This window comes from Lycium ferocissimum, chromosome 12 (assembly GCF_029784015.1).
Source record: "Lycium ferocissimum isolate CSIRO_LF1 chromosome 12, AGI_CSIRO_Lferr_CH_V1, whole genome shotgun sequence".
In the NCBI taxonomy this organism is placed as follows: domain Eukaryota; kingdom Viridiplantae; phylum Streptophyta; class Magnoliopsida; order Solanales; family Solanaceae; genus Lycium; species Lycium ferocissimum.
The window spans coordinates 51,438,213-51,453,456 of NC_081353.1; the positions used below are offsets into that span (position 1 = coordinate 51,438,213).

General features: G+C 36.1%; 1 protein-coding gene and 1 pseudogene across 3 annotated transcripts; one reads left to right on the top strand and one right to left on the bottom strand.

Moving 5' to 3' along the window:
• Positions 1-445: 445 nt before the first annotated feature.
• On the top strand, positions 446-5,620 carry LOC132040463 (nuclear transcription factor Y subunit A-7-like). Of its 3 annotated transcripts, none has more exons than XM_059431105.1 (6): positions 446-561; positions 1,383-1,651; positions 3,128-3,228; positions 3,311-3,382; positions 4,842-5,012; positions 5,093-5,620. In XM_059431105.1, exons 2-6 carry the CDS (start codon positions 1,384-1,386, stop codon positions 5,252-5,254), a joined length of 774 nt encoding a protein of 257 aa, XP_059287088.1. In that variant the 5' UTR covers positions 446-561; position 1,383; the 3' UTR covers positions 5,255-5,620. The 3 variants fall into 3 exon arrangements, with proteins under 3 accessions (XP_059287088.1, XP_059287089.1, XP_059287087.1); XM_059431106.1 differs by having other exon boundaries at positions 446-540; XM_059431104.1 differs by lacking the exon at positions 446-561 and adding an exon at positions 1,092-1,135.
• Positions 5,621-12,037: 6,417 nt separating this feature from the next.
• LOC132039431 (putative disease resistance RPP13-like protein 3) lies at positions 12,038-14,418 on the bottom strand (annotated as a pseudogene).
• Positions 14,419-15,244: the final 826 nt, after the last annotated feature.

Consider the following 15,244-nt stretch of genomic DNA (forward strand, 5'->3'; position numbering starts at 1 on the left):
TTTCAAACGCAATTTCAAATTGTATTTAAAATTTTCATAACCGAACACGGATTTTTAAATAAACTAAATTTTCCCCCCCCCCCCCCCCCCAAAAGTGAATAATTCTCGTTACCAACGGGTCATAAAACCAAATTTCTTCATTTACTCATTTTTTTTTTTTTTTTTTTTTTTTGGGTTAGAGAGGACCCACAGTTCCCTATAGGTGGGAAAAAACAAACAAAGAAACCTCTGTGTTTTTTTGTCTCTTTGTTTCCAGCTAATATATCATTGTCCTATACGCCGAATAACTCGTCAGCTAAGATAAAGTTTTTAAGGAAAAAAAAGAAAAAGAAAAAAAAGGGACAAGTGCCTGAGTCATCTAGAAGATTCTTTTATCTGTTACTGCTGTTATAATACTATATTTTACTCTTGTAGTCTCAGTTTTAATGCTTTGTTTGTGTTCTAATAAAAAATTGGGTTTGTTGTGGACTCTTGATGTTTGAAACTTGAAGAAGAACAATGGTGTTTGAAGGAGGGACACGTGCCTGAGTTATCTAGAAGGTTCTTCATAAACTCTAGAAGGTTCTTTTAATTTATCTGCTACTGCTGTCATAATAGTATTATTCTAGTCTTGTATTTTCAGTTTTTATGCTTTTATTTGAGTTCTAGTAAAAGGATTCTTGATGTTAGAAAGTTGATATTTTTTGGTCTGAATTTGGTGCACGTTAGTGTTTTTGAAATCTGGGGTTTTGCCCCAAGTTAATGTATGTTGAATTTTGTGCAGTTAGATTAGTTACTCTAAAGGGTTCAAATGGAGTGAAATAGATACTGAGGATTTATATTGCCAACCCAAACTTGTTTGAATGTTGTTACTCTTGTTTTAGCTTGGTATTTCAATGGTGAGTCTTTTGGGGTTTATACCTTTTTAGTTTTTTTGTTGCTTTTTTTTTTTTCCCTTCTGATAACTGTGGGGTCTGGCCAATTTGGACGCACCTCAACTAATACCACAGGATACCTGCCACATCCCACTCAACAATTGGTATCAGGTCACTGTGTCCACCAAGGCTAGGACAGATGGGGAGAAATCACCCAAAGGTTTTTGTCATGTCTATGTTGGAATTTGAACGTGAGACCTTGCTCTTGTTTCCTGTTGATGGTCAGGATTTATTTGTTTTTGTCTTGCATTTTGGTTCTAAATTACTGTATATTCTTTGCTGAAAATTTTGAACTTGAGAGTTTTGAATGACGAATATGTATGTACAAGTCGAAGGATTTATACTTTCTTGCTGGAAGTGAACTTCCCTTGATAAATATGTTAATTGATATAGCATTAATGTAACTTGGGTAAGGTGTAGATACTCAGGTTTTTTCGATTTCTGAATGAGGTCATGTATGATTAGCAGAATGAAGGACTTGCTTCAAAAAGACTGTGGTATTAGTAGCGTCTCAACAGCTCCATCTATCAGTGTTAGTCCTTGTTGGTGGACTAGCAAAGCATCACAAATGCAACAATTTTCGCCCTTTCATGGTCCTCAAAATCCCAAACAATTCGGTTATCATTTGCAAGATCAGGATTCCTGTTCAACTCAGTCAACAGGTCAATCATGCCCTGAAATTGCAAATGAAGGAGAAAGCAAAATCTTTGGGAAAAGCAACATGCCTTTTCTAGCAGGTAATGATATCGACTTATTGTTCGACGTGTTTTAAGATGCAAATATAGAGTGTGCAGAAATGTTGAAGAGCTATGGCCTAGAATAAGACATATGAAGATGGCCTATGATCTCCTTTACTCTGTTGGTTCTTACTGCCCTGTGATTGAAGTATGGTTCTTCTCACTTTAGACATGCAACACTTGAGGTAATTGGAACTATGTTAACTCGTACCTAATAAAAAAATGGAACTAATGTTACTCATACTCTAGGCTTTGTTTGTGTTGTTCTTTAAAGAAAACTTACGGGTCGTTTGGTTACAGGTTAGGAAGTGAATTACTCATGTATTAAAACCAGCATAACTAGTACCATGTTTGGTAGCATTTTAGTTGCTATGTAGTAAAATTCAGAACACCAAGTACGACGTTTGGTTACCAGTTTACAATCTCGCATAACTAAAACATGTTCAAGTTATGAGTCTATTAAGTAATGCATGAATAATTAAACCCTGCATAACTAACCACTGCATGGCCTTATAAGAAAAAACTAACCACTGCATTACTAATACCTGCATAACTCTAACCCAACAACCAAACGATCCCTGTGAAAAGCTTCAGGTGCTAGACCATTGTAACCACCTAGTCTTGAAGGATTAAGTAGAAAATTTAAGAGCCTATTCAAACTTGTCCTCTTCATTCTCAAAGAAAGAGAGTTGTGAAATGAAATGATCAAATGATTATTATCATTAACCTTCTCCCTAAACATTCTAGTTTTGCATGCATGTGGTATGTTCAATCTAGCCATGTAATCCCATGCTGTCTTATAGCTGATCAGGTCTATTTCCTACTAAATCTGAACTAATTATAAGACTCGCTTTTAATTTTGAGGTGGTCCAGAGTGTTTGACGTCATTCGTCTAATATTACTATCTAATGCAACTTTTACAACTTTCACATGCAAGACCAATCAAAAGAATTTCACACATATTTAACTATTCAGTTTTAAACTGATTTTACTACTCCCTCCGTCCCAATTTATGTGGTACACTTAAGATTACACTTAAGATTTTTAGTCTGTCCCTAGAAGAATGTTACATTTTTATATTTAGAAACAACTTAACTTTAAAATTTCCCCATTAATCCTTAATGAAATGATTTATCGCTACACAAATGTCTAAGGTTTGTTTTAGACTACAAATTTCAAAAGTGTTCCTTTCTTTCTTAAAGTTTGTGCCTAGTCAAATGGTGCCACATAAATTGGGACGCTAATATTTTCTTTCACTGCCACCAGTATACTACATAAGCTAAATTAACATGCTAAACCAGAATTCCAGTCAAACTCCATCATATAAAATAGGATAGAGGGAATATGTGGTTTACAAGATCTTCGTTAGTATGGATACTTTGAAGCCTCAAGTTTGTATGTACGTCTGCTTTCACTACTTCTTTTTGGACTTTTAGATACTTCTTACTATGGTCAATCTGTTTGGATCATGTTCAGGAAATTCTAAAAGTATTGAAAAGCCTGATGAAGCTCAAAGTGAATCAACGTTTTCAAGTCATGAGCATGATTGGGCTTATCAAGGCAACCACAAACAATTTGTGAGTGGTCCTTAACTCTCTCTGCTTTTTATATGCTGTCATTTCTGATCAAGTAGTGACATCTCAAAATGTTCTCTTCTAGGCTTATGCACCTTTTGCATACCCTGATCCTTATTGTCACGGTTTACTTGCTGCTTATGGACAACACCCCATGGTAAGTACATTCATCTTCAACTATACTACTCCAGTATTGTTTAGTTCTAGTTTTAGTTGAAAGAAAAGGTGAACCATTTTCATTCTAGCAGTGTACATTCTTTATCAAACTGCCTTTTATTTATATTTTTAACCTTTGGAAGATTGTTTATTTGAGCCATTACTAGTTTAATTAAAGATGGTGCTACAACCAAATAATATTTTCTTAGCAGACAGTCGCTCATCAAACGGAGTGCTTCCTCCGTCCCAATTTATGTGGCACCATTTGACTTGACAGGAAGTTTAAGAAAGAAAGGAAGACTTTTGAAATTTGTGGTCTAGAACAAACCTTAACGATTGTGTCTATAAATCATTTCATTAAGGGTAAAAAGAAAATTTAAAGTCAAGTTGTTTCTAATTATAGAAAGGTGACATTCTTTTTTGGGACAGACTAAAAAGAAAAGTTTGTTGCATAATTGGGATAGAGGGAGTAGTATAAATGTAGTAATTTATTTGCAAATTAAGATTTTCACCTAAGAATAACTTTCCTGTTAAATTTTTGTTTAGTATCTCCTGATTTTGTATTTGTAGACACTGAACCTAAAGTCTAAACTAAACCATAGGTGTTGCAAGATAAAAACCTCTAGAGGAAAACCTTTTTGTCTGTCTTTTGTGATTATTGATTATGGGAGAGTAAATTGTGGATTCAGTCTGTTCAAGCTGCAAGTTTGACTCTAACTTTATGTAGCATTTGCTTTTCAAGAACCTTTGAACTTGTAAATCACTAGGGCACTCCAAATCACTCAAAAAGTAAAGTGTACTTCTCTCCCATTTTCTTTGTTGATCTATTTTTCCTTTGTAAATAGATGTATCTGAGGGTGTCTGGGGCAGCTTCTATTGTTGCCACATTTTCATGCTGATGTCTGGATTTTTTTTTCCTAGCGAAATATTTAAATAACTATGTAGCACTAAAATAAATAGAAAATGATTATTAGCATTTGTGGACTTATTCTTGTCAAAAGCATATGCTAAATTAAGGGTCAGAAGGGAAGGTCACACGTGTTCTATGCCTTTAGGAATTCTTTGTGATAATTAATTACCTTGCGTGTCCTTTAGTTAAGATTTCTTTATTTCCCCCGCTTTTTAAATTACAATAAGGGATCCCTTATAATAGTTATTTTTTGTATTAGGGATCCCTTAAATGTGTTTATTAAGAGCTTATCCTAGAACATAGCTTCGAACTGGAGGTTGAATATTAAAATGTCACATTCATAGAGTTGATGAGATCCTTATAAACTTCTACAAGTAGGTACTAGCACTCAAATTATTGATGCTAAAAAGCATATCAAATGCTTTTTGTGGTTAGCGGCGTAAGTGGATTCCAGGCCTCAGTAGTTAGCTTATAAATATATTTCAGAGGATGAAACAGCCCATAATTTAGCAGGTATTTGTCTTCATACTTACCTAGCAGTTCGGTTCAGGTTCATCCCCAAATGTTAGGCACCATATCCGGTCGAGTGCCACTTCCTCTTGACTATCAGCAAGATAATGAACCAATATTTGTCAATGCAAAACAGTACCAGGCTATTCTCAGGCGGAGAGAGTACCGTGCAAAGCTGGAGGCTCAGAATAAACTCGCAAAAGCGCGCAAGGTCAGGCTCCCTAAATGGTTTAGCATGTGTGTTAGACCTTGTTCAATCAAGTTACTTACTAATTCACAAAATATTTTCAGCCGTATCTCCATGAGTCCCGCCATCGTCATGCCCTAAATAGGGCTAGAGGACCTGGTGGACGCTTTCTCAATATGAAGAAGCTTGTTGAATCTGGATCCAACTGCTCAAACTGTGATGATACCGAACAGCAGCAGCGGTTGAACTACTCTGCTTTCTCGTAATATGTTGGTGGGGCCCACAGAGTGTGCTGAAGGTGGTACTTCTGGTGATGTCCGACCCTAACTCTCAGTCCTCTGGTGGGGGGCAGGGAAAGTAAAATTGACATCACCGGTTCATCTTTGGCCTCTGTTGGTGAGAGGAGTGTGCTAGTGAAAGTGGGAAGTCATCCTTGGCTATGTGAGTGTTTCTAGTGAACTATTGCCTACTACTGAGTCCAATATCTTGCGTGTGTGAAAATCCTATTTATCTGGATGAGTGCCAATTAACATTTGCTGCTTTAACTATTTTGTGTTTGTACTTTCAGTCCTCAGAGAGTTGATTGGTTTGTACTCTTTTTAAAAGGTCGACATATAAACGGTAGTTATCAACTTCTTGTGCATGTACAAAAGTTGTGCATCTACAAAAGAGTGAATTTTTTAAAAGGTCACTCAAGTATGTGAAGTTATTTAGCAAAGTCATTTAATTTAGTTTTGTATCTATAAAGTCACTCAACTTATGTTTTTTCTCTTAAAAAGTCACTCTACCGGATTTGTCATTTAGAAAAATCTGACTTGGCAAAATAAATTGATTTTTTATGCAACGTAGACATGAACCTCACCAAATAATAAAATATTAAAAGACGGGACATAAAAAAGCTGGCCCACCTGGCTTCCTGAATAATGGATTCATCTGATTCCTATAGTTGTCTTGCTCTATTTGTTCATTCTTTGGTGGTTCTTTTCAGTGTTTTAAAAGGCATTTTCGGGGCTAGCCCCGGGCCGATGGGTCGGGGCGAAAGTCTCCAAAGGCGTACGCCTAGCAATTCGGGGCGTACGCCCGGGCGTTTGGGGCGAGTTTTTTTTGGGGGCGTTTTTTTGTTGGGGGAAGCGCCCGCAAAATTTCTTAACGAAATTTATTAAATAAGTCCTTAATATAATGTTCAAATTCTCAAAAGTCAACATGTAATTACTCAAATGTTTTAAAAAGGAACTGAAACATTAAATTTAAAAGTTAAGATCTTTTTTTATTGTTAAAATGCCTAATATATATTCTTTTTTAATTATTTATCTTGTCTTCTACTATCTCAAAAAAGTAACGAGTCGAGCAGACTGACTTGTAATAGCGTATAATAGATTGTTCTAATTAGTTTTTTTGTGGGGGTGGAGCATATATATATCACTTATTTATAGTTTTTTTTTTTTTCAATTTTTTACGCTATTTCACCTATTTAAAAGTATTTATTGTAATTATATCATTTTATAAAATATTAAAAATTAAAATCCCATGGGGTTTACGCCCCGTGCCTCGGGGCTTACGCCTCACTGAGGCAGACGTAAAACGCCTCGCCTTACGCCCTCGCCTTTTAAAACACTGGTTCTTTTATCTTTTGGTGGTTCTTTTATCTAGGTACATTATATGAAGGGTTAATTACACTAGACACTCCTGTAATATGACTCATTTTCAGATATATCTCATATATTTTAAAACCAAACACGTACTCTCTCTATGCTATTTTTTTTTCTTTGGTAATTAAAAACTTTTTATTACCAAAGTGAAGAAATGTACAAGTCAAAGGGGGTTAAAAGAAAACAAGCAGCAAGCTAGACAGAAGGCCCTAGCTTTCCAATTTCCTCTAGAACTCCTAAGATTTCAGACCAACATTTACATGTCACCAAGGGATAGAAATTCAAACTTTGGAGCTTTCAAGCTAGGTGTGGCTTCATACTTCCCCTGTGTGAAATACATCCTGAATGATCAACTTGACAATGGTAGAAGCACCCCTTCTGTCGTTCACAGTGGAGTATGCAGGTCGATATTTATAGAAGATACAACAAAAATATTAATATCAGATTTGTATGTAATAGATAACCTTGACCCATTGGTTAAATTTTGTTTTTTGTTTTAAGTTATAAGACGTCGTGGGTTCGATACTACATAACTACAATTTTTAGCCACAGAGGTCATATTTGCCAAAATATGCTTGAGTTGAGGTTCTAACCTGCAACCTCGGACAAAAAACTCATACGCCTAACCAACGCTCCAAGCGAGTTTCAATATTTAGGGGTGTAACTTTCTTGTAAATAATGTGTATGCACAGTATTAATATATATGGCTAATAAAATTATCCGTCGAAGCGGTGTCGCCTGACACCCCTCGGGGTTAACGTGGGTCTGCCCCTGCTTGTTCATGAACACTCTCTGATTTCGTTCCTGCCAGATGTAGTAGAGGCTAGCATTCAGTACCATCCTGTATACTTCAGCAGTTGAGTTCTGCCTATTGTATCATGCGACAGCCGACTCTAGCTCATCATTCTAACACATTGCTTGCCTCATAACTCCTTGCCGTTGTAATAATTTTCCCAATACCTCAGCAGCAGTTGCACATTGAAAGAAAAGGTGTGCTACATTCTCATAATGGGCATTCACCAGTCAAATTCAAGCCCCATTATTTACTCAACCCATCAGTTGAATAGAGATCAATTTTGGATTGTCACCATTGTTGCAAGTCATTTTCCTCCGAGGCACCTTCACATGATCACCCCTTAGCTTCTGGTACACTTTCTTGATTGAGAACTGCTCCACATCCAGAGACTGAGTCATTGAAATCCTAAACATATACCCCTATGGGGTAAATCTGAAACTAAGTATATTAAATATAATTATTGAAGACAATTAGAATTATAAATAATTTTTTTTTTTCAAACATCCATGTAATCCTTTAACTTTGTACTTAAGACGATCAAATAGCCGAGTTAAGGGGGGTATTTAAGACTACTGATAGTTTAGGGGAATCTAAATAAAACACGTCAAGTTTAGGGGGGTCTTTAGGTATTCTGTCTAAATTCTTTGTTTGGGAAAAAGGGAAGGGGAAAAGAGGAAGAAAATGAGTGAAGAATAACTTACACTTTGATTTGTTAGTAAGCAGAGAAAATGAGAAGCAGATAAGATCGTTCCAGGAATTCTTTAGCATATATGATATACCCGAAAGCAAGAAAATAAACAATCGCACACCTCTGAATTGCTAAAAAGTTAAAAAAAAAAAAAAAAAAATTGTTAAAAAGTAGTACTCGATTTACATAGTATCTTCTAAAGAATTGTTATTTACTAGTCCTATGGCAATGAATGGCATGAGTTATGTAATACTGAAAAAGCAAATTCATCTATCTGTGTTGCTTTTGTATTCATGCAATTCCGCGTAATCTTTTTCAAGATCCTTTTTATGTTTTGAGAGAATAGGCGAGCATACATCCACGCTCTTTTTCCTTGACAGTTACATTTCAAAGAGAATGGCAATGAATGGGAAAGTTAATAATGAATATCTATCCGTTAGTCAATAACTTCAGTAGCTTACAAGTTACAAGGAAACAATGTGAAACTAATAATGAATATGCTAACCGCGTTAGTCAATAACTAAGCTTACAAGTTACAAGCATGGAAACAACCAGGGTTAACCATTGCTTTAAGATAAGATATAAATTTTTATGGGGACATCGACTTCCTGAGCTAAAGACTATTGTTATAATTAGTCCCTATGGCAAATGAATGGACTGAGTTATGTAATACTGAGATTCATCTATCTGTGCTGTACAGATTCCTGCAAAAACAACTGAAGACATAACTGAGCAACAATCGTTTTTTACAAGTTACATTTCAAAGAGAAGCTAATGTGAAACTAATAATGAATATGCTAACCGCGTTAGTCAATAACTCACAGAGCTTACAAGTTACAAGCATGGAAACAACCAGAGGCGAATCCAGAATTTCATGAGGATGGGTTCACCATTGCTTTAAGATAAGATATAAATTTTTATGGGGACATCGACTTCCTGAGCAAAAGATAATTAATTACATTTTTTTAAGAAGTAAGTTGTTTTATAAAGGAAAGAAAAGTATATGATGCAATATGAAGTAAAAATACTTTTTTACTTGAGTAATAATATAAAAGGAAAGGTAAAAAGGTAGCTTTAGAAAATAATAGCAAAAATTTAAAAAGCTTCCCAAGCTGGGGATTGAACCCGTGACCTTAAGAATATAAAGATAACCTTTGACCAACGCTCCACTTAACCTATTATGATCATGTGTTCACTTAGTTAATATTAGATATATTTTTGCATAATTATACACATAATATATAGAAAGTTAATTACGCGTTCACGTGACCCAAAATTTACACACAAATTCGCCCCTGGAAACAACCTCAACAAAAGCAAGCGAGATGATAGTGGAATCCAAAAAAATGAATAGAGTTAAACTTGGAAGAGCAAGAGCATATCAGTCAACAGCGGTCTAATTATCGAGTACAGGAAAAACAAGGAACAAGACACAGAACACCAAATATTGTCTCAATCACCAACAGATAAATACACACGAACGTGCGGAAATAGGGCCAAAAATCAAAGCTTTGTCCATGAATTCAAGGAGGGATCATGGCAAAGAACCTAGGAGAGAAGAAAACTAACAACTATCCAAGAATCACAAGGAAAACCTTAAAAAGATTGGACCTTTTCGCCACATGGAACCTGAGTTTCTTGGATCTGAGGGAATTTTTGTCCATCTCTCAATTCAGAACCTTGTAAATACGAACTTAAGCATTGGGATGTGCATCTGAACTTTGGCTATTCGATAAATAGACTATTCGATAAATAGACGGTGATGGAGAAAGAGTATAATCAAGATCGTTAACACACCTTGGGACCCTGCTAACAACGAACCTCAAGTTCATAATTTCCCCAGCTTTGTTGATCTTCTTGAATTTTCTTCGCGCTTGTCTTGACAGCAGGGTTACACTCATCTAACTGAATCATTTTCAGTGTCATAATATCTCCAATACCCTGGGGAATTTCCTCCAATTTACCACAACCTCTCAGGACTAGCTGCTCTAGCATAGAAAATTGTCAGCTGTTGCTTCCCACTTTTCCAAATTTGTGTACCCAATTCGTGGGAATTTTAAGTTCTGGAACACAACCTCTTCATTCAATATCCAATATGTTCCTTCAGATGCATTATCTATTTTGAGTACCTCAAGATTGGGCAAATTAGCAAGTATAATCATGTCTTCCCATGGTATATGAGTTGCGGAGAATCTCGAACTCTTTAGATTTTGGGGGAAAACATCCTTATCACGTGGAAAGTGCAGTAGAGGGCAATTGCTTGATGCATGAATATCTAGCATCACAAGCTCTTCAAGGTGGATAACTGAATAAAGAAGCTGGGACCATTCAGCAACATACTCTATCGATAAAATTCGTAGCTTGTTTAAGTTAGTTGTTCGTAGTAAGATTTCCTTCAACATAAAAGATGATCGAAGAACAAGTGTATGCAAGTTACTGAGAACCAACTTTTTTTCACCAGTGGAATGAATTTCTGCCACAAGAGGACTTGGCATATACATCATCCCCATATTCAGATGCCTCATTTGTGACATGTTCCAAATTTCTAGGGGGATATACGGATATCGCCTTGGCATTCTCCAGAATGCCGGTGAAATTACCCAACCCTGCCTTATATCTTGAACTGGACGGATAATCAATGTTTGTAAATTCCATAACTTGGATATTGAAGAAGGGAGATCTTGACCAGTGTATGCAGCAACATACCTCAAATGTACAAGTTGAGTTATCACATTTGAGAAATCACAACGTATCTCTGATGCCTCCAAAACCTTAAGCAACTTGAAATGCGAATCACACGGATAGTTTTCAAAAAAAGTTTCCCCAAAACACATTCTCAAATAAACAAAGCTGCGGACTGTACTCATGGTACCATTCTCAGGCCTTAGCCGATGACGACGACACCAGTCTATGAAAAAGTTAGAAATCACACGTCGTCAGGGGTGGACTTACCTTGAAGGGTGGGGGGACACGTGCCCCTGTAACTTCGGAAAAACCCTATATACATATATTTATATACCTTGAAAAACTATCATATATTTTAAAAGGACCCCTCAAACATAATTGTTAAAGTAGTTCAGTTGGTAGGAGTGCCCTTGAGCTAATGCTCACCGATCGCGACCCGAGTTCGAATCTCAGCTCTTACAATTTTTTTAAAATTTTTTTTTGCAGTAAACTTAATAAGCAAAAAGAAACTCCTTTGGCTCTCTCCATTCTCAAACCCTTCTTCGCTTCTTCCATTATCAAATTTCTCACGAATCACTAAGTTAGGAACATCACCTATAGTCGAATCTATAGTCAATATTCATTAATTTTTCCGGCAATCAAATTCGAGCCAACGATCGGACTTCTCTTACGGTAAAGCTTTCCCTTCTTGTTTAGTGATTAATATAGATTACTTATTATATAACTATATAATAGTATTTAATTACTAGGGCTTGAGGAATACATAACTTTATATATTTAATTTAATTAAAAATTGTATTATCTTATACTAAGCCCTAAAATCTTATCATATTCTTAAATTTGGGATTTTGTTCAATCAACTTAAGGTCTTGAAAAGTCAGGTTTGTTTTTATTTTTCAAATGGATTTGGGAGAAGTTTATTGATTATTTATCCTCTTTTTAATAACATAATGATGATAATGAGCCTAAGATGAATAACGTAGTACTATTAGTGAATTTTTTTTAAAAAATAATTGTATAGTTTGTTACTTTGAGAAGTATTTGCAAAACGTAAGCAATGATGCTATTATTGACCATTTTCAAAAAATGAAAACGCATCGAGTTCAAGTATGAGTTGATGATGTACTTTTATTATATTAGTATCAAATTAATTATATTTGATAATATTGAAGTTTGTACTTTGCTATTGTAATCAATAAATTTTTTAAGAGTTGCGCGCTTAACTTTGTCTTTAGTAATTGGCAGCACTATAGCTAATGGTGCCCCCATTGAGCTCAAATCCTGGGTCCGCCTTTGCACGTCGTGAAACATCATTACTAATGACATGCCAGACATTCTCACCGTCAACTTCTCTTATGCATAGCTTCCTAAGGAGATCGTGAATTTTGCATGTTTTTATCCTTCCATTGGCCCATCGTCTACCAACCAAAATTAGACTTCTGTCAATTAACTCTTTTTAAGTACTCCTCTGCCACTAGCTCCAACTTTTTACAGCTTCTTTCCTTAACGAATTGCTCAGCGATCCATAAGCTAGTCAACTTCGACACACCAATCTCCATAGCTTTCGGAAAACCCCCAATATAAAGAAAGCAAGCCTTCAAATACTGGGGCAGGTAATTGTAGCTCCGAGAAAGAATTGCTTGACACTCTTCAGAAACCGTACCAAAGAATGAGTTCAAATTTTCCTTAACTTCCATCCAATTAGCATGGGTTGGTCCATCTTGCCAAGAAGTCCAGCAATGACAACGATTGAGAGAGGTAATCCTCGACATTGTTGTACGATATGCTTCCCTATTTTCTGTAGTTGTGGAGGACAGGGGTCTTTTTTGAATAGTCTTTCGCTAAATAAATTCCAACTATCATCTAAACTTAGAAAAGATAGATTACGAGAAGGAAAATCAGGGCTTGCATAATCAGCGACATACTTGAGGCAAGTAGTTAATAAGATTCGACTTTTGTTATTGTTGTCTGGAAATATTCTTTGCATTAGGTCCCAAGCCTCAGTGCTCCAAAGATCATCTATAACAATTAGAGTACCCATCAGACCTCTACGCACAATCTCCATTAGTTGATCATCACTCATTCTCTGATTGCTTTCGTTATTCCTATCCCGACTAATTGAAGAGACTACATCAAGAAGCATTTGTCTTTCATTATATTCTTTCATAAAAAGATGCCACCACAACTTAAGGGCAAGTTCTACAAAGTGGTGGTTAGACCGACTATGTTGTATGGGGCGGAGTGTTGGCCAGTTAAGATCTCTCACGTTCAAAAGATGAAAGTTACCAAGATGAGAATGTTGAGATGGATGTGTGGACACACCAGGAGTGACAGGATTAGGAATGAGGCTATCCGAGACAAGGTGGGAGTGGCCTCGGTGGAAGACCAGAAGCAGGAAGCGAGACTGAGATGGTTTGGACATGTGAAGAGAAGAGACACAGATGCCCCAGTGCGGAGGTGTAAGAGGTTGGCCATGGATGGTTTCAGAAGAGGAGAGGGGTAGGGGTAGGCCGAAGAAGTATTGGGGAGAGGTGATTAGACAGGACATGGCGCAGTTACAGCTTACCGAGGACATGACCTTAGATAGGAGGGTATGGAGGACTCAGATTAGGGTAGAAGGCTAGTAGATAGTATCGTTTATCCTTTCATATTAGTAGTCGCATTATCGCGATATAAGTTCTTGTGCTATGATTTACGCTACTACTATGTTATTTTACGTACTTTGATTATCTTATTTTATCCGTGATAGCTACGCCGCTTTGCAAACTACTTCATCATGGCTTAGTCGCTTTTCTTTATTTTCATTCCATATCGCTTTGAATTTCTTGGCCTTATCTGACCTCTTTTTATGCTTTCTATTGAGCCGAGGGTCTTTCGGAAACAGCCGTCCTACCTTGGTAGGAGTAAGGTCTGCGTACACTTTACCCTCCCTAGACCTCACGTTGTGGGATTTCACTGGATTGTTGTTGTTGTTGTTGTTGTATATTCTTCAGAGATGATAACCCATGCATGTGTGTCAAATCGGTATCGAATTGATGAGTCATCATAAACTTTTCTAGCAAGAGTGGTCTTACCCACACCACCCATACCAACAATTGATACAACAATTAGCTCATCTGTTTGGCTAGTGAGGTGATCTATTTTGGTGTTGAAGTCATCCACCATTCCAATAACAATATTTTCCTCAGTTACATACCTTCTTGATGAGGAAGAACTTGTAGCTTCTGCACGTTGACTTCCTCTTCCTTGCTTGTTAAACTCGATTTGCATCAACTCTTTCCTAAGAGATTCGACATCTTTTTTCACATTTTGCAGTTCTTCATTGAAGGCTTTACAAGCACTTTCTAGATTATCTGCAAGAATGATGCTTCTTAGTCTTAAATCAATTGCATCTTCTACTTTGTATACTACATCTATGATCTTCTTTTCTGAAACCTTGAGAGTTTCAATATCTTCGGCTTTCTTTGTTGTATCCTCAAGGAAAGCTTGAAGAGCACAAAGACTTTGATAAGTAGATTCAGGTTGCTGTTCACTTCCACAAATCAAAGGTGGATTAGGCCGCAGGAGTTGCTCTAGTGTATGCATAAGTGATGAAAGAGCAGCATAAGCCATTTTCTCCGAGCTTAGATTACTGTCCTAATTTTGTTTCCCCTAGGTAAACTTTGACTGATACAATTAGTGGTATCATCTGCAATAGGTTGGCCCAAGAACATAATGAAGTTATTAGGGTAAAGATGTCTAGTGTAGATACAATTACTCCTTTTTTTTTTTTTTTTTTTTTGTTTGTTTTGTTTGTTTTTGTTTTTTTTATAAAATGTAGTGGATTGCCCGTTGGTTTATTATACGAAATTCCATTATGGACAACACAATCAGTTCCACTAGCGCATATTTTAAAGGCTGAATACATAGAGAGTACTTCAATTTGAGGTTTGTATCTAGTGAACACCTTTAACTCAAGTTAAATTGTAATCCCTTGTTTCAAAATCCTTGTAACATTTCACTTTTCGAAAGTCAAATTATATGAACTTTGGCCAACACATTATGATGTATATTTTCACCATGACTTGTAGTACCTTTCATATACTTTCCGTATATCTATATTTTAATTTTAAAATATTAAATTAATCTAATCTAATTTAAAACGAATGATTAATCAAAGACTCTAAGAACTGTAAAAAAACAAACATGATGAGTATTTTTGGACAAAGGAAGTACCTATTAAACACAATTGGCTTACTTGACACATAGACTTAGCCTCACTATTCTTTCTCCTCCCTCTTCCTTTCTCTCCGCCATCACCGTATTCACAAATTCCAGAAACAGAAAACTCCAAAAAAAAGAAAAAAAAAAGAAGAAGCTTAACTACGAAGATCAAGAATCAAAAAGTTATTCCTAGAATAACAGATTCAAAACCGACATTATCAACAAGCAGCGAAAC